This window comes from Rhopilema esculentum, chromosome 11 (genome assembly GCF_057945365.1).
Source record: "Rhopilema esculentum isolate cy_ngs chromosome 11, ASM5794536v1, whole genome shotgun sequence".
NCBI classification, from domain to species: Eukaryota; Metazoa; Cnidaria; class Scyphozoa; order Rhizostomeae; family Rhizostomatidae; genus Rhopilema; species Rhopilema esculentum.
The window spans coordinates 91,849-117,096 of NC_142825.1; the positions used below are offsets into that span (position 1 = coordinate 91,849).

A 25,248-nucleotide genomic window follows, 5' to 3' on the forward strand; every position below is an offset into this window, starting at 1 on the left:
AGTTGCCAAACGTTTAGAGAGTGACGGTCACTCTGCTATTACGTCATGCGTCATTGCCGGTAATTGGCCATTACGTCATTCGGACAACCGCCCCAAAATGTTCTGGTTTCTGGTTTCTGGCCTAACTGTCCGCCACGATGGGCCTAATCCAGCACACACTCCCCTTGTCAAGCAAGTTCTTCTTGATTGACATCCTCTGCGATTGTGCTGATTATGGCCTTTCCGTGGTGTGTAGCTAGTCTTCTGTTGCATCTTGGCGTGGCCTCGTGTTCCCTGCTGGGCTCCCGATAGAAATGATTTCTGAATTGCTCCTTCCAGGCTCTTTTTGTTGCCATTGACAACCGTTTGCGGTGCCACATCTCTTGGAATGTTGTAATCATGTCCTCTGAGCAAGTGGAAAGCGCTTCTTCTTTTCCTTGGACCTTTCTGTGCTTCTTTTTTCTGGAACAGCTCGACATCACTATGCTTTCCCTCGAAGCCTCAGTCCTTCTTCACATTTTCTTGGTTCTCGGCTTGAAAAGTAGGCATGTCCTCTTGCCTTCTTCCGCAGTTATTCTGTGCTCTTAAGACTTGTGCTCTTCCCTCGGTTTTCACCAACAGTGTAGGAGCCTTGCCTCGTTTTTCTGCCTCCTCTGAGGGCTTACATTCATCAGGTTGAGTCAGCCAGTCTTCTCTTCGTTCTTTCAGAAAATTGAGGCCTTCCCACCTTCACCGTGAGTTCTGCAACCTTAGAAATTCATCCTTTCCACTGTGATCATCTTCTATGATCAAAATCGTCGGTTCCTTTTTGTACTTGCTTGTGCTTCGTCCTGTTGGCCCCATCAAAGTCCAACCCAATCTGGTTTTGACTGTCACAGGCCCTCTTGCCTCCCCTCGTATGATGTGCCCTGTTTGTATGTCTGCAAGGTGTTCACTGCCAATCAGCATATCCACCTCAAGTTGTCTCTCCGTTGCCACATCAGTAAAATAGATGCCCTGCAAATGTGGGTACATCTTCTTCAACTTGAGAGGGGATGGGTTTCCAACTGTGGTAATGGCCGGGAGCGTCTTGACTTCCATTAAGTCTTTGTATGCACCATCAAGACATGTCAGTTGTACTACATGGCTCGCTGTTTTCAGTTCTTGCACATATTTGTTTAGGTCTTCGAACCTCTGGCACACCCTTTTCTTGGTCTGCCTTCTTCCAAGTTTCTTCGCCAGCTTTTCAGTTATGAAACTTCTGGCACTCCCACTGTCCAACAAAACTCTACACCTCACTGCCTTTGTGCCATCTACACTCTGAACTTTTGCAATCACCGTCTGATATGCTACTGCAGCTGTCGGACCCGCCATCTTGTCAGTTTTGATAACTCCAGTAGGCTCATTGGCAGCTTTGCACAAGGATTCATGGTGCTTGGACATGGAACATTTTTCGCAGGTTCTCCCGTTCTGGCAGTCTTTGAACATGTGACCCTTTTGCAAACACCCAAAACATCGTTTGTACTTTCTCACTACTGCTTCACTATCGTGTGCTGTTTCATACTTTCGCATTTCACTACCTTATGATTTCCAAGACAAAACTCGCACTTGTTTTCTGATGGTCAGCTAATGTCAGAGTAGCTCCGGTTGAGCTTGTGTGATCGTTAGAATAATCTTCCATCTGAGGGGGAGATCCGTTCCATGGTTTCTTTTGCTGTGGAAATGGCCTTTCTTGTATGCCACACTTGTCCATTACTTTGATGCATTTCCTCAGTCCTTCCACCAATCCTGCCATTTCTACATCTTCATTTTCTTCTTGTCCCTCCGTCAACTCGATACAAATATCCATAGGGAGCTTGCCTAAGATCTTCGGCACCATCGTGGTTGAATACTCTTCTGGCCTCACGTTGATTGGAAAAAGAGCTTTGTAATGGCATTCAACCTCTTCGTAGAACCGTTTCAAACGCTGCAATTCGTAGCTGTTGTTGACAACTGGCAACTTTTCTAATCCATCAAAATGAGCCTTTCGCAGAACAATCTTATGGCCATATCTGTCCTTCAGTAGTCTTACAGCAGCTTCGTAATGATCTCCTTTCAAGTAGAGGTCTGAAACAGTCACAAATGCAGGACCCTTGATGCAGCATTTGATTGTTGTCTACGCCGTGCTCAAAGCATTCCCAAAATTCATGTCATCTCATCAGATTGCCATCAAATGTCTTTGGATCAATTTTCGGCAAACGGATTCCAGTGAATCTGTATCCAGACTGGTTGCTCTCCATTGTCTCTCTTCTATGAACTTTTCCTGCAATTTTCCTCATCATGGAATTCACTGCCATCGCGTGGGCCTCGTGACTTTCGGTAGCATGCAACCTTTCTTCCATGAAAATTCTAGCCTTCTTTTGCCTCAATTCCAGCCTCGTAGTTTTCTTTTCAAGCCTCTTACTCGCTCTGTTGAGGGCTTCACGTTTGTCCTGTAGTTCTTCAATCTCATCATTTTTTATGTTTATAGTGGCCATCAATCGCTCTATCAACTGCCAAGCGATATTTCTGTCTTCTTCTGCTTGCTGCAAATGTAGAGACATCGGAGACTCTCTTCACTGTGCTGACTGCTGGCTCGCACTGCTTCTTGGACTGGTGTTATACGTATTTGGGATTAGCTGCTGGGGGGCAGCTTGTGGGTAGGGGGCTGGGTCTGGTAAGGAAGGGGTGGTTGCTGGGGGGCAACCTGTGGGTGGAGAACAGCGTGAGGCGTTTGAATGTATACTTGTCTTTTAGCATATGTGTTACTGCCATAATGTTCTGGAAGCTGACTGCGACCGAACGACTCAATGTTTTCTAAGCAGGAATCAGCAAACGAGTGTCATCCGACATCACCAACTGATTGTGCAGGGGGTGCACCAACTGATTGTGATCAGATATCACCAAACGATTGTGCCGGGGTTGCACCAACTGATTGTGATCGGATATCACCAAACGATTGTGCCGGGGTTGCACCAACTGATTGTGATCGGATATCACCAAACGATTGTGCCGGGGTTGCACCAACTGATTGTGATCGGATATCACCAAACGATTGTGCCGGGGTTGCACCAACTGATTGTGATCGGATATCACCAAACGATTGTACCGGGGTTGCACCAACTGATTGTGATCGGATATCACCAAACGATTGTGCCGGGGGTGCACCAACTGATTGTGATCGGATATCACCAAATGATTGTGCCGGGGTTGCACCAACTGATTGTGATCGGATATCACCAAACGATTGTGCAGGGGGTGCACCAACTGAGTGCGACGTGACAGTGCGCACCATTCTCTCGTCCGAAACTGGCTGGTACGTATCACCACTGGACAATGAATTGTAGCCAAGGGCGTGATTCTGTGCACTTGCCTGTTCTGCAAATGCTAGGAGCTTCTCTGTACTTTCCAACTCCTCGTATCTCTACCTGGGTTTAGGTCTTAGCCCTACACCTTGTTGAGACATTGTTGTTACTCTTAACTTTTGCAGTCTTTTCTCGTGTATCTTACAATTTGTAACAGTTTCTTTGCTACCTTCTGAATGTCACTTCTTATGATTCACAGTTCGATAACAACAATTACTTACTAATCATAAGATCACAACAAGCAATAAACAAAATTGTTTAAATGCAATACACTACTTAAAATACACGTCGGCTGTAAGTCTATCCGAGAGGTACGGACCACTCAAAGTGTCGGGAATCTGTGACACTTCGAGCCGATAGCCTAATAAGAGGACTGTAACTTAACAAACAATAAAAATCGCTATCCTTGGCGCAAAGACCTACTCGCCGACCTTAGTCCGAACCGCGAGAAAAGACGATAAGAACGAGATGGTAAACTTGAACGTAAGGTTCAATTAATGTCTCAACATAACTACTAATATTAACTACAACAAGATATTATAATACACAAATCAATTACTAAATATATAGCAATGCCTAAGTAATGCTACTTAGCGAAAACTCGTCTTAAGGACGTAATCTTAAGAGCGGGTGGGTATCCAAATAGGTTGGAGACGACTTCTATCAACCTGCGCGACGCTACGGAGATTACTTAAAACGCTTACTTAACGCAAGGTCAACGGGGTAACAACAGTGGACACTGTGGGCGTTACCTAACAATTGCTACTGCACAACTACAAAGCAATATAATATAAACAACAATCCAAAACAACAATGCAATAAATCAATGCGTAAATACAGAGTAATCTAATTCAATGTCACAATAGAACGACGTAGTATAGTTCTCGATATATCTTAGAAGTGTCCACTTCGTACTTGCAATCAATATGTAATGATTCTTATAATGATCCCAACTGGATCTCACTGCAACAAGAGCTTAAAGTGCCTTACGCAAATAACCTATCTTTAGGGAATCGCCTTTTGCCCTGTGCTAACTATAGATGTTTTTTAACCGTTGGTTAAACAGAGTTAATTGCATCGGAAACTGCAATCCCCCGTCGGAAACTGCATCTTAGCCTCGCAATAATGTGGCGGCTAAGGAGACTGGGCCCTGGCATCCGGGACTTTGCTGGTAGGCGCTCTAACTCGTGCTCTCTGATTAGGCTCCCTCTTGGCTCTCTAGCTTGTCACAAAACGGTTGTTTGGCTTCTAGGAGCGAATAAAATTAAGTTTCCCTCCCACCCACCCACTGATTCTCACTTCCTTTTCTTTCTTCAATCTGGCTGTCATTCTTTCCCCGAAGACCTTTTCGTCTTTTGGGATGGTGCATCAGGCGGGAAAATGTTTCCCAATGGTGACATCGACCTTTAAAATCGGTATTCTCCAGGCAGTTTAAGGGCTGGTGCAACTAGCAAGCCCACTTCCTAGAATTTAAGTTAGGATTCAAAGTTTTTTAGATCAAATTGTAGGCTATTTCTGGCTTAGTGCATCCCTTGTCCCGTCCAGTGGCGGAACTAGGGGGTTGCTATGGGTGCTTGAGCACACGTCGAATCATTCAGGATGTGATATTTTGAAATTTCAGAGTAGGCGGACACTAAATCAGAGGTTTTCATTTGTATTCCTCCGAGAAAATTAATTTCTCTCCCGTCTGAGCAATACTAGCCCACTCTCTGTATTGTCAAAGCCAGTTAATTTACGGACCAGACTGTGCAGCTTTTTATCGTTATAAAATTTCCAGCACCCCCTGGTCTGTGCTTTAGTCTTTCGCAAACTAACTATAGCCAATCAGTGAATGACCTTGAGCACCCGTGATTGTAAAGCAACCAATCGGCTTCTGATATCGCGGGTGCTCGCTTTTGGCGGGAGCACCCCCTATTGTCAAACGTAGTTCAAATTTTCATTTAGGCAGGCAGAAGAAGCATGTTGTAGTTCTTGTGTAGAAATGGCGATCGCCAGTCACAACAGAAGTGAAGCGATTTCTTTTGAAATTTTAATGGAACAAAAGCGTGTGTAATGAGGTGAGGCCTGTATTTCATTTTTAGACTTGATGCAAGAGATCAAACCATAAACCTCTGCGTTTTTAATGAGAGCCCAGTCTGTAGAGCATGGCAGTTTTGGACACGTTCTTGTTTTTGCAAGAGCAAAAGGATGTGTGCGTGTAAATTCTATTACGTGCACATGTCACACTATGCAGACTCGATGACAGCAAGGTAGATGACGTTTGGTGATTTGGGCCTTTGAGAGGATTTCAGAGTGTTTAATTGGAAGGTGATAAATCATACAATGTAAAGCTTACATAATATGAAAACATACGATGAATATCTTACAAAATTTATAAACAATTGAATTCGAGATATTTTCACAAAATCCAAGTTTTCTAATATGTTCTGGCCTTAAATATATGATTTTAATATTTGGTATTTATATTGAATTCCAAAAGTTTTGAATAAGTATTTTCAAAGTGATTGGTAGCAGATGTTAGTGAGAGGTTTAGTAAGTTGTTAGGATGGGGGACTGATAGAACCATTTTTAATATTTTTCTAAGATTTGAATTGGGTTCTTATTATCAACAAGAAGTTTTAAAACATGCATTTGTGAGCATCCTGTTTTTCTTTACCTTTATTAATGCCAGGCATGGTAAATGATTTCAATCTTAGATGCATAAAAATTTAGAAAAGATTCTTTTATCCACAGACCCCTCCAATGCAACTTTCCAACTTGGTTTCCATAAACGATTTGGAAACACTTTTTGTTGGTGTAATCCACAAAATATTCAAGTTTTTATGAAACTTCTATGAATCTCAATTAAGTACAGCTCAGCCTTACAGACCTACTGATTGCCCAGAATAATGTCATCTTCCCAAAATCATTAACCAGATATTAATTAGTACATAAACTGACAGAAACATTAATGATATTTATTTCATCTATTAGAAGTAGCTGTATTTTAAAAAAGTTTATTAAGTAGTCAGAATGATGGAAGAAGAAATCAAATATTTATTGTTTTTATTTCAACCGAGAGATAAGCAATTACAATTTTCTTTAGTATCATTTTGTTGTATTTTATGTATCGCTTTCATTTCAATAAGCACATTGCCAGAAGTTGAGAAAATAATTGTTTTAAAATCAATTATTTAAAAAACAGGTATTGACAACCCTTGCTCTTTGAATGGCCAAAAGAAATTCTAATCAGCATAAATATTGAAGGGCGTGACACCAGCCCCACCCAAAACTGAGCACCCCTCAAATTTTTTTCTGGATCTGCCCCTGCCGTCTACCCCCTTTCTACCCTTGTTTTAGTAGCATGTTTTTCCATTAGTGTCTTTTAAAGTCGGGTCAATTGTTAATTGTTGAGGAGGGTAGGATTATCATCCAACTAATGTTGTTTAGAACCCGTTTTAAACAGAGTTAATCACCCCTTTGATGCTATCATTTAACCTCGCTTTCACTTTCTGTCACGTGCAGGCTATCCTAGGACATCCGGGACATTTGTAGGTTTATAAGGGATGCACGAGTGCTACGCCCCCTCTGCAAGTTTTATGCATGCTGAAAACGGTTGTTTGCCGCTGCAGCAATGTTCAATTTTTTAGTCCCCTCCCACCCGCCTCTTTTTCTGTGTCTGCTTATTCTTCCAATCTGGCTATCATTCTTTTCCCGAAAACCTTTTCGTCTTATGGGCAGGTGCGTCAGTCGGGAAAATGTTCCCAGTGGTGACACCAACCTCAAAAATCGGTATTCTCCAGGCAGTACAAGGGCTGGTGCACCTAGCAAGCCCACTTCCTGGAATAAGGTTTTTTCTACATAGTTAGCCATTATCAGGCACTAAGTAATATTTCATTTTTCGGCAACCGTTTGGGGGCAAATTGTTAATAATTTGATATTGTGATTTAACTACATTACTATTCAAAAGGGTAGGGATTAAATAAGAATACAAAGAACTAATCAACAAGAATTAACGCATATGGTCCAATACTATGATCTTTTGAGCATTGTCTTGGAGTGACCATAAACAAGCCATGTGTGCCGACTGAGCACAATTACAAAGTTCTAGGACCTTCCAGTATCCCTTCTCAGTGGATCATTCCCATCTTAATGGCTATTACGTCATTCAGACAACTGCCCCAAAATGTTCTTGGCCTAACTGTCCGCGATGATGGGCCCAATCAAGCACAATACTGAGATGGCATTGTTTGCCTTGGGCACTTAGATAGAAGTGGTTTTTGTCTCTCTATAAGCACAAGGAATCGCTAGGATTCTGTGTTTAACTTTTTAACATGGTTCTTTGTGGTTGGCTAGGTACAACTTGGATAGAAGGGTTTCTGTCTCATTATAAGAACAAAGAATGGCTAGGATACTGTGTATCAATTTTCAACCTGGTTATTTGTGTTGGCTAGGTACAACTTCCTAGGTGGCATTATTTACCATTGGAACATGGATAGAAGGGGTTTCTGTCTCTGTATAATCACATGGAATCCGTATGATTCTGTATATAAATTTTAAACCTGGATATTTGTGGTTGCTAGGTACAACTTCCTATGTGTTATCATTTGCCATGGGCACTTGGACAGAAGGGGTTTCCGTCTCTCTATAGGCACAAGGAATAGGCAGGAATTTGTGTAGAAATTTTTAACATGGTTATTTGGGATGGCTGGGGACAACCATACGGGGTGGCATTATTTGCCAAGGGCACAAGAGAGAACAAGGCTCACTGATACTTAAATAGGCCTCCTCTGTCTTTCAGGGCAAGAAAGGATGACGGTGTATGGCTGCTAGATCCAGGTGAACTACAACATGTCAAAGAACAAAGCTTCTTTGCCACCATGTTTTGTTGTGTGGTACCAAAAATGATTGAATTTGTCAAACCTTTAGGCAACTCTCGTATAGGTAAATCTTAGATTTAAAATATTGAGTCTACTCCATTAAAGTATACTCCACCTTTTAAACGTTTGAAGACGAAGCCGCAAGCAAGATTCAGATTGAACCTGAAGAGACTGCGCATTTTCAAGAAGTATGTTCTGGTTTGATTCCTTTTGAAGTTGGAAAACATTTTTTGAAAATCCAACAAACTACTAAGGTTTCCAAAATTTTCAAACCAATTCGATGTTTCTTAAGGGGCTAAGCCCACTGTCCTCCCAAAGCACACGTACGAACCACGATACTAATAGATAGTGAAGTGTTACAAAAAAACAAAGTAAAATAAAATTCAAGATTCACCTGTTTTAAATGTCCTGCAAAATTTTGAACATCGTTGGTACAGCATTCAATTTCAACTTGAATTTCAACAATTGTGCCGGGGTTGCACCAACTGATTGTGATCAGATATCACCAAACGATTGTGCCGGAGGTGCACCAACTGATTGTTATCGGATATCACCAAACGATTGCTCCGGGGTTGCACCAACTGATTGTGATCGGATATCACCAAACGATTGTGCCGGGGGTGCACCAACTGATTGTGATCGGATATCACCAAACGATTGTGCCGGGGTTGCACCAGCTGATTGTGATCGGATATCACCAAACGATTGTGCCGGGGTTGCACCAACTGATTGTGATCGGATATCACCAAACGATTGTGCAGGGGGTGCACCAACTGATTGTGATTGGATATCACCAAACGATTGTGCCGGGGTTGCACCAACTGATTGTGATCGGATATCACCAAACGATTGCTCCGGGGTTGCACCAACTGATTTTGATCGGATATTACCAAACGATTGTGCCGGGGTTGCACCAACTGATTGTGATCGGATATCACCAAACGATTGTGCCGGGGTTGCACCAACTGATTGTGATCGGATATCACCAAACGATTGCTCCGGGGTTGCACCAACTGATTGTGATCGGATATCACCAAACGATTGCTCCGGGGTTGCACCAACTGATTGTGATCGGATATCACCAAACGATTGTGCAGGGGGTGCACCAACTGATTGTGATCGGATATCACCAAACGATTGTGCCGGGGTTGCACCAACTGATTGTGATCAGATATCACTAAACGATTGTGCCGGGGTTGCACCAACTGATTGTGATCGGATATCACCAAACGATTGTGCCGGGGTTGCACCAACTGATTGTGATCGGATATCACCAAACGATTGTGCCGGGGTTGCATCAACTGATTGTGATCGGATATCACCAAACGATTGTGCCGGGGTTGCACCAACTGATTGTGATCAGATATCACCAAACGATTGTGCCGGGGTTGCACCAACTGATTGTGATCGGATATCACCAAACGATTGTGCCGGGGGAGCACCAACTGATTGTGATCGGATATCACCAAACGATTGTGCCGGGGGTGCACCAACTAATTGTGATCGGATATCACCAAACGATTGTGCCGGGGTTGCACCAACTGATTGTGATCGGATATCACCAAACGATTGTGCCGGGGTTGCACCAACTGATTGTGATCGGATATCACCAAACGATTGTGCCGGGGTTGCACCAACTGATTGTGATCGGATATCACCAAACGATTGTGCCGGGGTTGCACCAACTGATTGTGATCGGATATCACCAAACGATTGTGCCGGGGGAGCACCAACTGATTGTGATCGGATATCACCAAACGATTGTGCCGGGGTTGCACCAACTGATTGTGATCGGATATCACCAAACGATTGTGCCGGGGTTGCACCAACTGATTGTGATTGGATATCACCAAACGATTGTGCCGGGGTTGCACCAGCTGATTGTGATCGGATATCACCAAACGATTGTGCCGGGGTTGCACCAACTGATTGTGATTGGATATCACCAAACGATTGTGCCGGGGTTGCACCAACTGATTGTGATCGGATATCACCAAACTATTGTGCCGGGGTTGCACCAACTGATTGTGATCGGATATCACCAAACGATTGTGCCGGGGTTGCACCAACTGATTGTGATCGGATATCACCAAACGATTGTGCCGGGGTTGCACCAACTGATTGTGATCGGATATCACCAAACGATTGTGGCGGGGTTGCACCAACTGATTGTGATCGGATATCACCAAACGATTGTGCCGGGGTTGCACCAACTGATTGTGATCGGATATCACCAAACGATTGTGCCGGGGTTGCACCAACTAATTGTGATCGGATATCACCAAACGATTGTGCCGGGGTTGCACCAACTGATTGCGATCGGATATCACCAAACGATTGTGCCGGGGTTGCACCAACTGATTGTGATCGGATATCACCAAACGATTGTGCCGGGGTTGCACCAACTGATTGTGATCGGATATCACCAAACGATTGTGCCGGGGTTGCACCAACTGATTGCGATCGGATATCACCAAACGATTGTACCGGGGTTGCACCAACTGATTGTGATCGGATATCACCAAACGATTGTGCCGGGGTTGCACCAACTGATTGTGATCGGATATCACCAAACGATTGTGCCGGGGTTGCACCAACTGATTGTGATCGGATATCACCAAACGATTGTGCCGGGGTTGCACCAACTGAGTGTGATCGGATATCACCAAACGATTGTGCCGGGGTTGCACCAACTGATTGTGATCGGATATCACCAAACGATTGTGCCGGGGTTGCACCAACTGATTGTGATCGGATATCACCAAACGATTGTGCCGGGGTTGCACCAACTGATTGCGATCGGATATCACCAAACGATTGTACCGGGGTTGCACCAACTGATTGTGATCGGATATCACCAAACGATTGTGCCGGGGTTGCACCAACTGATTGTGATCGGATATCACCAAACGATTGTGCCGGGGTTGCACCAACTGATTGTGATCGGATATCACCAAACGATTGTGCCGGGGTTGCACCAACTGATTGTGATCGGATATCACCAAACGATTGTGCCGGGGTTGCACCAACTGATTGTGATCGGATATCACCAAACGATTGTGCCGGGGTTGCACCAACTGATTGTGATCGGATATCACCAAACGATTGTGCCGGGGTTGCACCAACTGATTGTGATCGGATATCACCAAACGATTGTGCCGGGGTTGCACCAACTGAGTGTGATCGGATATCACCAAACGATTGTGCCGGGGTTGCACCAACTAATTGTGATCGGATATCACCAAACGATTGTGCCGGGGGTGCACCAACTGCTTGTGGTCGGATATCACCAAACAATTGTGCAGGGGGTGCACCAAGTGAGTGCGACGTGACAGTGCGCACCATTCTCTCGTCCGAAACTGGCTGGTACGTATCACCACTGGACAATGAATTGTAGCCAAGGGCGTGATTCTGTGCACTTGCCTGTTCTGCAAATGCTAGGAGCTTCTCTGTACTTTCCAACTCCTCGTATCTCTACCTGGGTTTAGGTCTTAGCCCTACACCTTGTTGAGACATTGTTGTTACTCTTAACTTTTGCAGTCTTTTCTCGTGTATCTTACAATTTGTAACAGTTTCTTTGCTACCTTCTGAATGTCACTTCTTATGATTCACAGTTCGATAACAACAATTACTTACTAATCATAAGATCACAACAAGCAATAAACAAAATTGTTTAAATGCAATACACTACTCAAAATACACGTCGGCTGTAAGTCTATCCGAGAGGTACGGACCACTCAAAGTGTCGGGAATCTGTGACACTTCGAGCCGATAGCCTAATAAGAGGACTGTAACAAAACAAACAATAAAAATCGCTATCGTTGGTGCATCAGGCGGAAAAATGTTTCCCAGTGGTGACATCGACCTTTAAAATCGGTATTCTCCAGGCAGTTTAAGGGCTGGTGCACCTAGCAAGCCCACTTCCTGGAATTTAAGTTAGGATTCAAAGTTTTTTAGATCAAATTGTCGGCTATTTCTGGCTTAGTGCATCCCTTGTCCCGTCCAGTGGCGGAACTAGGGGGGTGCTATGGGTGCTTGAGCACACGTCGAATCATTCAGGATGTGATATTTTGAAATTTCAGAGTAGGCGGACACTAAATCAGAGGTTTTCATTTGTATTCCTCCGAGAAAATTAATTTCTCTCCCGTCTGAGCAATACTAGCCCACTCTCTGTATTGTCAAAGCCAGTTAATTTACGGACCAGACTGTGCAGCTTTTTATCGTTATAAAATTTCCATCACCCCCTGGTCTGTGCTTTAGTCTTTCGCAAACTAACTATAGCCAATCAGTGAATGACCTTGAGCACCCGTGATTGTAAAGCAACCAATCGGCTTCTGATATCGCGGGTGCTCGCTTTTGGCGGGAGCACCCCCTATTGTCAGACGTAGTTCAAATTTTCATTTAGGCAGGCAGAAGAAGCATGTTGTAGTTCTTGTGTAGAAATGGCGATCGCCAGTCACAACAGAAGTAAAGCGATTTTTTTTGAAATTTTAATGGAACAAAAGCGTGTGTAATGAGGTGAGGCCTGTATTTCATTTTTAGACTTGATGCAAGAGATCAAACCATAAACCTCTGCGTTTTTAATGAGAGCCCAGTCTGTAGAGCATGCAAGTTTTGGACAAGTTCTTGTTTTTGCAAGAGCAAAAGGATGTGTGCGTGTAAATTCTATTACGTGCACATGTCACACTATGCAGACTCGATGACAGCAAGGTAGATGACGTTTGGTGATTTGGGCATTTGAGAGGATTTCAGAGTGATTAATTGGAAGGTGATAAATCATACAATGTAAAGCTTACATAATATGAAAACATAGGATGAATATCTTACAAAATTTATAAACAATTGAATTCGAGTTATTTTCACAAAATCCAAGTTTTCTAATATGTTCTGGCCTTAAATATATGATTTTAATATTTGGTATTTATTTTGAATTCCAAAAGTTTTGAATAAGTATTTTCAAAGTGATTGGTAGCAGATGTTAGTGAGAGGTTTAGTAAGTTGTTAGGATGGGGGACTGATAGAACCATTTTTAATATTTTTCTAAGATTTGAATTGGGTTCTTATTATCAACAAGAAGCTTTGAAACATGCATTTGTGAGCATCCTGTTTTTCTTTACCTTTTTTAATGCCAGGCATGGTAAATGATTTCAATCTTAGATGCATAAAAATTTAGAAAAGGTTCTTTTATCCCCAGACCCCTCCAATGCAACTTTCCAACTTGGTTTCCATAAACGATTTGGAAACGCTTTTTGTTGGTGTAATCCACAAAATATTCAAGTTTTTATGAAACTTCTATGAATCTCAATTAAGTAGAGCTCAGCCTTACAGACCTACTGATTGCCCAGAATAATGTCATCTTCCCAAAATCATTAACCAGATATTAATTAGTACATAAACTGACAGAAACATTAATGAAATTTATTTCATCTATTAGAAGAAGCTGTATTTTAAAAAAGTTTATTAAGTAGTAAGAATGATGGAAGAAGAAATCAAATATTTATTGTTTTTATTTCAACCGAGAGATAAGCAATTACAATTTTCTTTAGTATCATTTTGTTGTATTTTATGTATCGCTTTCATTTCAAATAGCACATTGCCAGGAGTTGAGAAAATAATTGTTTTAAAATCAATTATTTAAAAAACAGGTATTGACAACCCTTGCTCTTTGAATGGCCAAAAGAAATTCTAATCAGCATAAATTTTGAAGGGCTTGACACCAGTCCCACCCAAAACTGAGCACCCCTCAAATTTATTTCTGGATCTGCCCCTGCCGTCTACCCTCTTTCTACCCTTGTTTTAGTAGCATGTTTTTCCATTAGTGTCTTTTAGAATTGGGTCACTTGTTAATTGTTGAGGAGGGTAGGATTATCATCCAACTAATGTTGTTTAGAACCCGGTTTTAAACAGAGTTAATCACCCCTTTGATGCTATCATTTAACCTCGCTTTCACTTTCTGTCAGGTGCAGGCTATCCTAGGACATCCGGGACATTTATAGGTTTATAAGGGATGCACGAGTGCTACGCCCCCTCTGCAAGTTTTATGCATGCTGAAAACGGTTGTTTGCCACTGCAGCAATGTTCAATTTTTTAGTCCCCTCCCACCCGCCTCTTTTTCTGTGTCTGCTTATTCTTCCAATCTGGCTATCATTCTTTTCCCGAAGACCTTTTCGTCTTATGGGCAGGTGCGTCAGTCGGGAAAATGTTCCCAGTGGTGACACCGACCTCAAAAATCGGTATTCTCCAGGCAGTACAAGGGCTGGTGCACCTAGCAAGCCCACTTCCTGGAATAAGGTTTTTTCTACATAGTTAGCCATTATCAGGCACTAAGTAATATTTCATTTTTTGGCAACCGTTTTAGGGGCAAATTGTTAATAATTTGAGACTGTGATTTAACTACATTACTATTCAAAAGGGTAGGGATTAAATAAGAATACAAAGAACTAATCAACAAGAATTAACGCATATGGTCCAATACTATGATCTTTTGAGCATGTAGACTTATCTTGGAGTGACCATAAACAAGCCATGTGTGCCGACTGAGCACAATTACAAAGTTCTAGGACCTTCCAGTATCCCTTCTCAGTGGATCATTCCCATGTTAATGGCTATTACGTCATTCAGACAACTGCCCCAAAATGTTCTTGGCCTAACTGTCCGCGATGATGGGCCCAATCAAGCACAATACTGAGATGGCATTGTTTGCCTTGGGCACTTAGATAGAAGTGGTTTTTGTCTCTCTATAAGCACAAGGAATCGCTAGGATTCTGTGTTTAAATTTTTAACATGGTTCTTTGTGGTTGGCTAGGTACAACTTCCTAGGAGGTACAACTTGGATAGAAGGGTTTCTGTCTCATTATAAGAACAAAGAATGGCTAGGATACTGTGTATAAATTTTCAACCTGGTTATTTGTGTTGGCTAGGTACAACTTCCTAGGTGGCATTATTTACCATTGGAACATGGATAGAAGGGGTTTCTGTCTCTGTATAATCACAGGGAATCCGTATGATTCTGTATATAAATTTTAAACCTGGATATTTGTGGTTGCTAGGTACAACTTCCTATGTGTTATCATTTGCCATGGGCACTTGGATAGAGGGGGTTTCCGTCTTTCTATAAGCACAAGGAATCAGTAGGATTCTGTATATAAATTTTTAACATGGTTATTTGTGATGGCTGTGTACAACTATACCGGGGTTTGGATCATTTGCCATGGGCACTTGGACAGAAGGGGTTTCCGTCTCTCTATAAGCACAAGGAATAGGCAGGAATTTGTGTAGAAATTTTTACCATGGTTATTTGGGATGGCTGGGGACAACCATACAGTGGTGGCATTATTTGCCAAGGGCACAAGAGAGAACAAGGCTCACTGATACTTAAATAGGCCTCCTCTGTCTTTCAGGGCAAGAAAGGATGATGGTGTATGGCTGCTAGATCCAGGTGAACTACAACATGTCAAAGAACAAAGCTTCTTTGCCACCATGTTTTGTTGTGTGGTACCAAAAATGATTTAATTTGTCAAACCTTTAGGCAACTCTCGTATAGGTAAATCTTAGATTTAAAATATTGAGTCTACTCCATTAAAGTATACTCCACCTTTTAAACGTTTGAAGACGAAGCCGCAAGCAAAATTCAGATTGAACCTGAAGAGACTGCGCATTTTCAAGAAGTATGTTCTGGTTTGATTCCTTTTGAAGTTGGAAAACATTTTTTAAAAATCCAACAAACTACTAAGGTTTCCAAAATTTTCCAACCAATTCGATGTTTCTTAAGGGGCTAAGCCCACTGTCCTCCCAAAGCACACGTACGAACCACGATACTAATAGATAGTGAAGTGTTACAAAAAAACAAAGTAAAATAAAATTCAAGATTCACCTGTTTTAAATGTCCTGCAAAATTTTGAACATCGTTGGTACATCATTCAATTTCAACTTTAACTTATTGGCTGATCGGTCAATCATTTCGTCCATGAAGTGGTCGGAGCAAATTCTGGAATTCTTGCTATGAATCCAGTTCTCGCGGCGCATACATTGTACATCTCTTTATTTTGCCATAATCAATTGCAAACCTGAGAAATAAAAAACATCACTAATATAGAATTTTTTGGAAGTCAAACTTTGGATAGATTATGGAATATAATGAAACAAAGAGACAAATTCCGCTTGACCTTTGCCAAATGAAACGGGCCTAAAATACACAAACTGAAATGATAACTTACGAGTGAAAAGTTCTTGGTAATTTAAATTTTATTTTGGATTTTTCATCTGAACTTCCATCGCCATCACTTCTGAATAATTCGGCGTCTTCTTTCGGCTTTCTTCTTTTATTAAAACGAAAAGCGCAACGCTGTGTTCCATGATCAGCCATAGCTGTCCATAACAGATTTGGATTTCCCGCGCAATAATGGCCGTTGCCTTTATAATGGCGCCCAAAAGAGGTTGCTCGATCCATCTAAAAGAGGTTGCTCGATCCAGTCTTTTTTGTGGATTATTGATTAGGATTTCTAACTCCGCTTTGTTCCTAAAAATTCCATCAACATTACTAAGAAAAACAGCTACAGTTTTTCAAGTCACTGAGTGTGGATAACGGTAAGGCAAAGTTCTTTTTCATTTTATTGTAGCTTTCGTCATTTAAATACGCAAGAAAGGGTCTTCTCTTTAAAAGCACTGCAATTGATTTTAGGCCGACTTTTTTGCGATCAGGAAGTTATAACTTTTGACCCTCCACCTCTGTTTTGGTCTATATGATGCGTTTCAATTCTTAGCTCGTACATGCAAAAAATTATATAAAAAATGTCTATTTTAGTGCCAGATTTGCAATTTTATTTCCTTAACCTGTCTTCATGTGTTGAACTGCCCAGTAACTTTCGGCACATGTAACTTCGGTTGAATCCATGGAACTTTTGCCGGAGATACATTGAATCATACTACTTTTTAAAATCTAGAACTTTCGGAGGAACTTGGTGGATTCAACCCTGCTCACCAAAGTTAACTTAAGTTAATTTCTAGTTACCTTTTCTTGAATTTGTTGAATCAACTTGATCAAGCATAAACAATCTTCTCAACAGACCGCAATATTATGATTTGCGTAAGATTACCCCTTGAGAAAAAATTCAGCAAATTCAACGTTGTATTTTTTATACCATTTTTAATCCAATAGCCCTCTAATAACCACCAAGGACACAGGCCATCGAGTGCATTCTCCCGCAGATTTATTTGATTTTCGCAAGCATTAATATTCTATTGAAGTGTAATTTCCTGTTTTTTCTTAATAATTTAAAATCACCTGTGCAAATCAGCAATCACATTTCTGTCCAAATTATCACATTAATTTTCAGTTTTCATTTCTGTTGAGAGTAGTGGATGTTCTAGGGTGTCTTATAAAATGGATAGCATTAAAGGAAACAAAGTTAAATGTTCGATTTAAAGCCATGCGTTTTGATGAAGCAATATTTGAATCTGAACATAACAGTAGTGATATTGACAGTGATAAAATCTCATCAAGCGATGGCAACTTACATATCTAGAAAAATCTGAACAATTTAGAGGTGCAAAATAAAGCGCCTAGAGTTTCTAAGGGGCTCTTTTTATGGAGCACCTTCATTCTGCTTAGAGCATTTTGCTAATCATTGTTTTCAGTCTTGTTCTGAAAAAAACTACCCACATGAGTACATCTCGTGTTTATCTTCCCTATTATGGTTTTAGTTATTGATTAATGTTAGTCAAGGATGAATATTAAGGATTTTATATGTTGAAAGCAAAGAACAAGAAGGTTAAATTAGTGATTATTGTGTTTACTCTCCCAACTTGCAGTTTTCCACACTGAGCCCTTATGTGAAATTATCTTTTGTCCATTCACAACTTGAGTGATTTGACTCACAGGCTCAATAGTCAGTTATGTTTTGACCAAAAATATATTTTCCACAAACAATTCAGTTATGCCCAGTTAGAAATCTAGCTACTTTGTTGTTTATTTACCAAGGTGATACAGTTAACACAAAATGAGGGTTTCAATTAGATAGACAAAAATTCTAGTCAAACTAGGAAAAGTTTCATATGCCTTCATTCACATTTTTGACTGTGTCAAATGTGTTCTAATTTTGCCATCATTTCATGTGACAATGTTTCCTAGTTTTGCCTTAAAAAAGTCTACACTGACTCTGACCACACTGTGGCACAGCATAACTGGGATATCTAAAATAGTCCCTGTTATGGAAAATCATTAGGTTGTTGTCTAAATTTTATGACTTTTAAAGCATTGATTTTTCATTGTTGCCCTCTTCTTATCACACTATTGGTATGCTCATATGCAAATCAAATTATGCGCATTACGTTAAATGTAATTATGTCACATATCATGTATTAGATATGATACTTCAATGATACTTAAAGAGATTTTGAATCAAGTCACCATATGCCTGTTATAAGCAGAAATTGTTCAGTTAGCTGATATCTGTAATCAGATGGACTTGATTTACATTTTAAATATACATATTTATATTTTTAGTTTAATTATGTAGAGCTAAGTTCTAACCTGATTAGAAAGAAAATAATCTAAAGCTGTACTCACGAGATGAAAGACATTTTTCTCCCACATTCAGCATATCTCAAATGTCAATGCAAATTATTTTACTTTTTTCTATAATGTCATCAAAGAACTGCAACCATCAGCTGCATAAAGTTTGCACAGAAGGTTTTTTAGCATTTTTAGAATTTGTCTCTTTAGCTAATTACCATTAAATTAAAGTGATTCTGTGACCTAGAGATGCAAATGACTTTGAATTCCTAGTGTTAAAAGAAAGAGGTTTTTAACATAGTATATCTGTTCCATATTATTTTTTGCAAGAATAAGGATTATTGGTTTTTATAATGCATAGCTTTTTGAGCTTAATTTAGCTGATCCCTTTAACCATATAATCCTCTTCAAATCCATCACCCTAATCAAAATAATTGTCAAGTCATTGATGAAATTGCAAGCATAAATCTCTATTAATAGACAATGAGCAACAATTTGATGCCAGTGATGATGAAATGCTTCAAGACTTTTCACTTCCAGATGTAGAGGCACACCAACATACCAGTTTTTCATAATTTTTCAATTTCTTAAGAATTTTTATGTATATAAATTTTATATTCTTTGATATGATTCAAATTTTATTGTGTGGGATTACTGAAATTTCTTAAGATTTTTTCCAAGTTATAACCTTGTAAATATGTGCAAAGTGTACTGTTTGTTCTCTCTACAAATTGGCAATGTTTATTTCTTAAATCCAGTTAGATTGTGGAATCATACAGATTTACATGTTTCATGCTCTAACAGCAAAGACTTTTGTGATGCTGGATGGAAATGTGGACTTCTTATTGCAAGACTTGATATATAAAAGAAGAAACTTAAGGTAGACCATCAAAGGGGTGACAATGGAAAATTGAACATTGACCCTTGGCAGGAAAATAAATATTTGTAGTTGACTCAGGTTTTAGAGCTAAGAAGTCAATCTGTGTTCTTGTTATATTGCAATCATTGTTTGATAGTACAAAATGTCTTTAAATCATTCTAGTACAGCTTGTATGGCAAACAGAATATTGGGAATTGTTAGGTATGTATATCTGTTTGAAGCAGTAGGCTAAAAGACTTTTTTGTGCAATATAAATAAAGTTATTGAAAAGAGAAACAATTTTTAAGGTATAATTCTGAGTTTTATTGATTTAATTACTCTTGATCATATTTAGTTGAGGAAGTTCTGCTTTGTAAAAAGAAGACCTATTTCTTTCTCTGATGGTGTCTATTGGGTATATGGTTGTAATTGTGACCAGACAAAACAAGGATTTGTTAATGAGCTGTTCAGCACCACTGAGCAGATTTATGAAGATATAATTTATTATTAAAACAAGTTTTTTGCTCTTACTCAATGTCCTATAGCCCCATCTAGGGCAGTAATGTTCTAATATATCCTAAATGTGTGTACCCCCTCACAGAATTTATTTTTATTGAGTTTTGAAGGGGTTTTAAGGGAAAGTAAATTAAGAAGCCATGCCCCTAGATGAGGATTAGATTTCTTTGCCACCCAATGTTTACACAATTGTTGATAAAACACATTATACTATATTAGTTACATTTGGGTCATTTTCTTTATTTTCTTATTGTAAGTTGATACATGTAAGTTTATTACTCATAAAGGTTGACACCAAAATATATGTGATATATTCTTGAGTTTATATATTTATATAAAGATGTATACCTTTTCATATTTCATTTTAAGATTGGAAAGAATTTCTATTCCCAGTGTGTTGATGAAATTTTTTTATATTATGTTTAGTCTCACAAATATATTCTCTGCCACATTATTATTGTTATTTTGGTATCTATCAAATCAATCAATGATTTCTTGTAGAATTTAATCAACATATGACTCAGCAGTATCCTGCTTGTATTCATACTGAGTTATGTGTAAAAGTGCTGGATCAATGGGATGGAGTTCACAACATTTCTCCTTCACAATTTGTTCAATGTAACTATTTGGTGTACTCGGATTTACCTTAATATGCATGTATTCACCATCTGCCTATGAATTTTCATGCACCTTTTGTGAAGCTGCAGCTCTATCATAGTGCCTAAAGTATTTGTCCAATAGGAAAAACAGTCATTTTAATATACCTCATGGTTTATCTTTGGAGTTCTTGTGTTTATCATAAGGTCTTCATTGATTGACAATAAGGTATATAATGGACTTTCAGATTTGACAGCTTAGAAAAGACCAATCAAAGACAAAACTTATCTCACTTGCAGAGGTCTATTTATCTATGTCTGCATTTGGAAGACCTATCTTTAACAATTTTATTTATTTTCTTCTTTATAGTGGAAGACTCAGAGCACTGGTGTTGACAGTTTTGAGATTTGAAACACATTCTGCTTTGTAACTAGGAAGTGGCCTGGATATGTTAAGGATATCTTAAGTACAGAAGGTCTTTTTTGCTTAATGGGAACAATGACTTACAAGAAAATATATAAAAACGTTTGTCTGATTTTAAATTGACAGTAATGGTTATTTGTGCAAAATATAAATATGAAAGCAAAAAATTAATTTCCATCTTGATTCGGATTATGCCAAGCATTTTTGTTAGGCCTCTCTTATTTTCTTCCACAACTGAATTGGTATTCTCAAAGGAAAAATTAGTATCTGTAAAACCTCATAGCAAGGAATTTGGTGTTGTCGGTGTAGATAGGAAGGGCTTTATCTGCTTCTCTTGCACCTTTGGCTGACACTCATGTTCCCATGTTGAAGCCATCAACTCCCTAATTTATAACCAGTCTGAGGAAACCCCAGACTGAGATGATCGCAATTATGAATAACGACAAGCGAACCATTTGGGTATTTTTTCTATAAAAGTATTGTAACATTGGCGCTTAGCATGACATAATTTGGTCAACTATGCGCCATTCCGACTATTATTGGTACAAGAAACAATTTGAAGACAAAATTTTGATCTCAAGACACAAAGAGATGATCAAAATTATGAATAACGACAAGCGAGCAATTTTGTTATTTTTTCTATCAAAGTGTCGTAACATTTACGCTTAGCATGACATAATTTGGTCAGCTATGCGCCATTCCGATTATTATTGGTAAAATGAACAATTTGTAGAAAAAATTTTGATCTCAAGACACAAAGAGATGATTGCAATTATGAATAACGACAAGCGAACCATTTGGGTATTTTTTCTATAAAAGTGTCTTAACATTGGCGCTTAGCATGACATAATTTGGTCAGCTATGCGCCATTCCGATTATTATTGGTACAAGAAACAATTTGTAGACAAAATTTTGATCTCAAGACACAAAGAGATGATCAAAATTATGAATAACGACAAGCGAACAATTTGGTTATTTTTTCTATCAAAGTGTCGTAACATTTACGCTTAGCATGACATAATTTGGTCAGCTATGCGCCAATCCGATTATTATTGGTACAAGAAACAATTTGTAGACAAAATTTTGATCTCAAGACACAAAGAGATGATTGCAATTATGAATAACGAAAAGCGAACCAGTTGGGAATTTTTTCTATCAAAGTGTTGTAACATTGGCGCTTAGCATGACATAATTTGGTCAGCTATGCGCCATTCCGATTATTATTGGTCTAATAAACAATTTGTAGACAAAATTTTGATCTCAAGACACAAAGAGATGATTGCAATTATGAATAACGAAAAGCGAACCATTTGGGTATTTTTCTATCAAAGTGTCGTAACATTGGCGCTTAGCAGGACATAATTTGGTCAGCTATGCGCCAATCCGATTATTATTGGTACAAGAAACAATTTGTAGACAAAATTTTGATCTCAAGACACAAAGAGATGATTGCAATTATGAATAACGAAAAGCGAACCAGTTGGGTATTTTTTCTATCAAAGTGTTGTAACATTGGCGCTTAGCATGACATAATTTGGTCAGCTATGCGCCAATCCGATTATTATTGGTACAAGAAACAATTTGTAGACAAAATTTTGATCTCAAGACACAAAGAGATGATTGCAATTATGAATAACGAAAAGCGAACCAGTTGGGTATTTTTTCTATCAAAGTGTTGTAACATTGGCGCTTAGCATGACATAATTTGGTCAGCTATGCGCCATTCCGATTATTATTGGTCTAAGAAACAATTTGTCCACAAAATTTTGATCTCAAGACACAAAGAGATGATTGCAATTATGAATAACGACAAGCGAACCATTTGGGTATTTTTCTATCAAAGTGTCGTAACATTGGCGCTTAGCAGGACATAATTTGGTCAGCTATGCGCCAATCCGATTATTATTGGTACAAGAAACAATTTGTAGACAAAATTTTGATCTCAAGACACAAAGAGATGATCAAAATTATGAATAACGACAAGCGAACAATTTGGTTATTTTTTCTATCAAAGTGTCGTAACATTTACGCTTAGCATGACATAATTTGGTCAGCTATGCGCCAATCCGATTATTATTGGTACAAGAAACAATTTGTAGACAAAATTTTGATCTCAAGACACAAAGAGATGATTGCAATTATGAATAACGAAAAGCGAACCAGTTGGGAATTTTTTCTATCAAAGTGTTGTAACATTGGCGCTTAGCATGACATAATTTGGTCAGCTATGCGCCATTCCGATTATTATTGGTCTAAGAAACAATTTGTAGACAAAATTTTGATCTCAAGACACAAAGAGATGATTGCAATTATGAATAACGAAAAGCGAACCATTTGGGTATTTTTCTATCAAAGTGTCGTAACATTGGCGCTTAGCAGGACATAATTTGGTCAGCTATGCGCCAATCCGATTATTATTGGTACAAGAAACAATTTGTAGACAAAATTTTGATCTCAAGACACAAAGAGATGATTGCAATTATGAATAACGAAAAGCGAACCAGTTGGGTATTTTTTCTATAAAAGTGTCGTAACATTTACGCTTAGCAGGACATAATTTGGTCAGCTATGCGCCAATCCGATTATTATTGGTACAAGAAACAATTTGTAGACAAAATTTTGATCTCAAGACACAAAGAGATGATTGCAATTATGAATAACGAAAAGCGAACCAGTTGGGTATTTTTTCTATCAAAGTGTTGTAACATTGGCGCTTAGCATGACATAATTTGGTCAGCTATGCGCCATTCCGATTATTATTGGTCTAAGAAACAATTTGTCCACAAAATTTTGATCTCAAGACACAAAGAGATGATTGCAATTATGAATAACGACAAGCGAACCATTTGGGTATTTTTCTATCAAAGTGTCGTAACATTGGCGCTTAGCAGGACATAATTTGGTCAGCTATGCGCCAATCCGATTATTATTGGTACAAGAAACAATTTGTAGACAAAATTTTGATCTCAAGACACAAAGAGATGAATGCAATTATGAATAACGAAAAGCGAACAATTTGGTTATTTTTTCTATCAAAGTGTCGTAACATTTACGCTTAGCATGACATAATTTGGTCAGCTATGCGCCAATCCGATTATTATTGGTACAAGAAACAATTTGTAGACAAAATTTTGATCTCAAGACACAAAGAGATGATTGCAATTATGAATAACGAAAAGCGAACCATTTGGGTATTTTTTCTATCAAAGTGTTGTAACATTGGCGCTTAGCATGACATAATTTGGTCAGCTATGCGCCATTCCGATTATTATTGGTCTAAGAAACAATTTGTCCACAAAATTTTGATCTCAAGACACAAAGAGATGATTGCAATTATGAATAACGACAAGCGAACCATTTGGGTATTTTTCTATCAAAGTGTCGTAACATTGGCGCTTAGCAGGACATAATTTGGTCAGCTATGCGCCAATCCGATTATTATTGGTACAAGAAACAATTTGTAGACAAAATTTTGATCTCAAGACACAAAGAGATGATTGCAATTATGAATAACGAAAAGCGAACAATTTGGTTATTTTTTCTATCAAAGTGTCGTAACATTTACGCTTAGCATGACATAATTTGGTCAGCTATGCGCCAATCCGATTATTATTGGTACAAGAAACAATTTGTAGACAAAATTTTGATCTCAAGACACAAAGAGATGATTGCAATTATGAATAACGAAAAGCGAACCATTTGGGTATTTTTTCTATCAAAGTGTTGTAACATTGGCGCTTAGCATGACATAATTTGGTCACCTATGCGCCATTCCGAATGTTATTTTTGCTATGGGCTCTTGAATAGAAGGTGTTTCCGTCTCTCTTTAAGTACAAGGAATCGCTAGGATTCTGTGCATAAATTTTTGATATGGTTTTATATGATGGCTGGGTACAACTTTCTAGGTGACATCATTTGCCATGGGAACTTGGATAGAAGGTGTTTCCGTCTCTCTATAAGTACAAGGAATCGCTAGCATTCTGTGCATAAATTTTTAAGTAGGTTATATATGATGGCTGGGTAGAACTTTCTAGGTGACATCATATGCTATGGGCACTTCGATAGAAGGGGTTTCCGACTCTCTATTAGCACAAGGAATCCCTAGGATTTTGTGAATAAATTTTTAACATGGTTAAATAT

The 25,248-nt window shown here is 39.1% G+C and overlaps 1 protein-coding gene and 1 long non-coding RNA gene across 2 annotated transcripts; both read right to left on the reverse strand.

Moving 5' to 3' along the window:
- Positions 1-708: 708 nt before the first annotated feature.
- On the reverse strand, positions 709-1,530 carry LOC148958759 (uncharacterized). The gene has a single exon (XM_089111125.1). It carries the CDS (start codon positions 1,528-1,530, stop codon positions 709-711), a length of 822 nt encoding a protein of 273 aa, XP_088967251.1.
- Positions 1,531-11,913: 10,383 nt separating this feature from the next.
- On the reverse strand, positions 11,914-21,059 carry LOC148958760 (uncharacterized). Its single transcript, XR_016144252.1, has 2 exons — positions 16,417-21,059; positions 11,914-16,266 (listed from the first exon to the last, which is right to left on the reverse strand). It is a non-coding gene; the product is annotated as an uncharacterized LOC148958760 (long non-coding RNA).
- Positions 21,060-25,248: the final 4,189 nt, after the last annotated feature.

What these genes read in the sequence shown, in the direction of transcription:
- LOC148958759 (XM_089111125.1), bottom strand. Translation starts at nt 1,530, where the DNA reads ATGCGAAAGTATGAAACAGCACACGATAGTGAAGCAGTAGTGAGAAAG.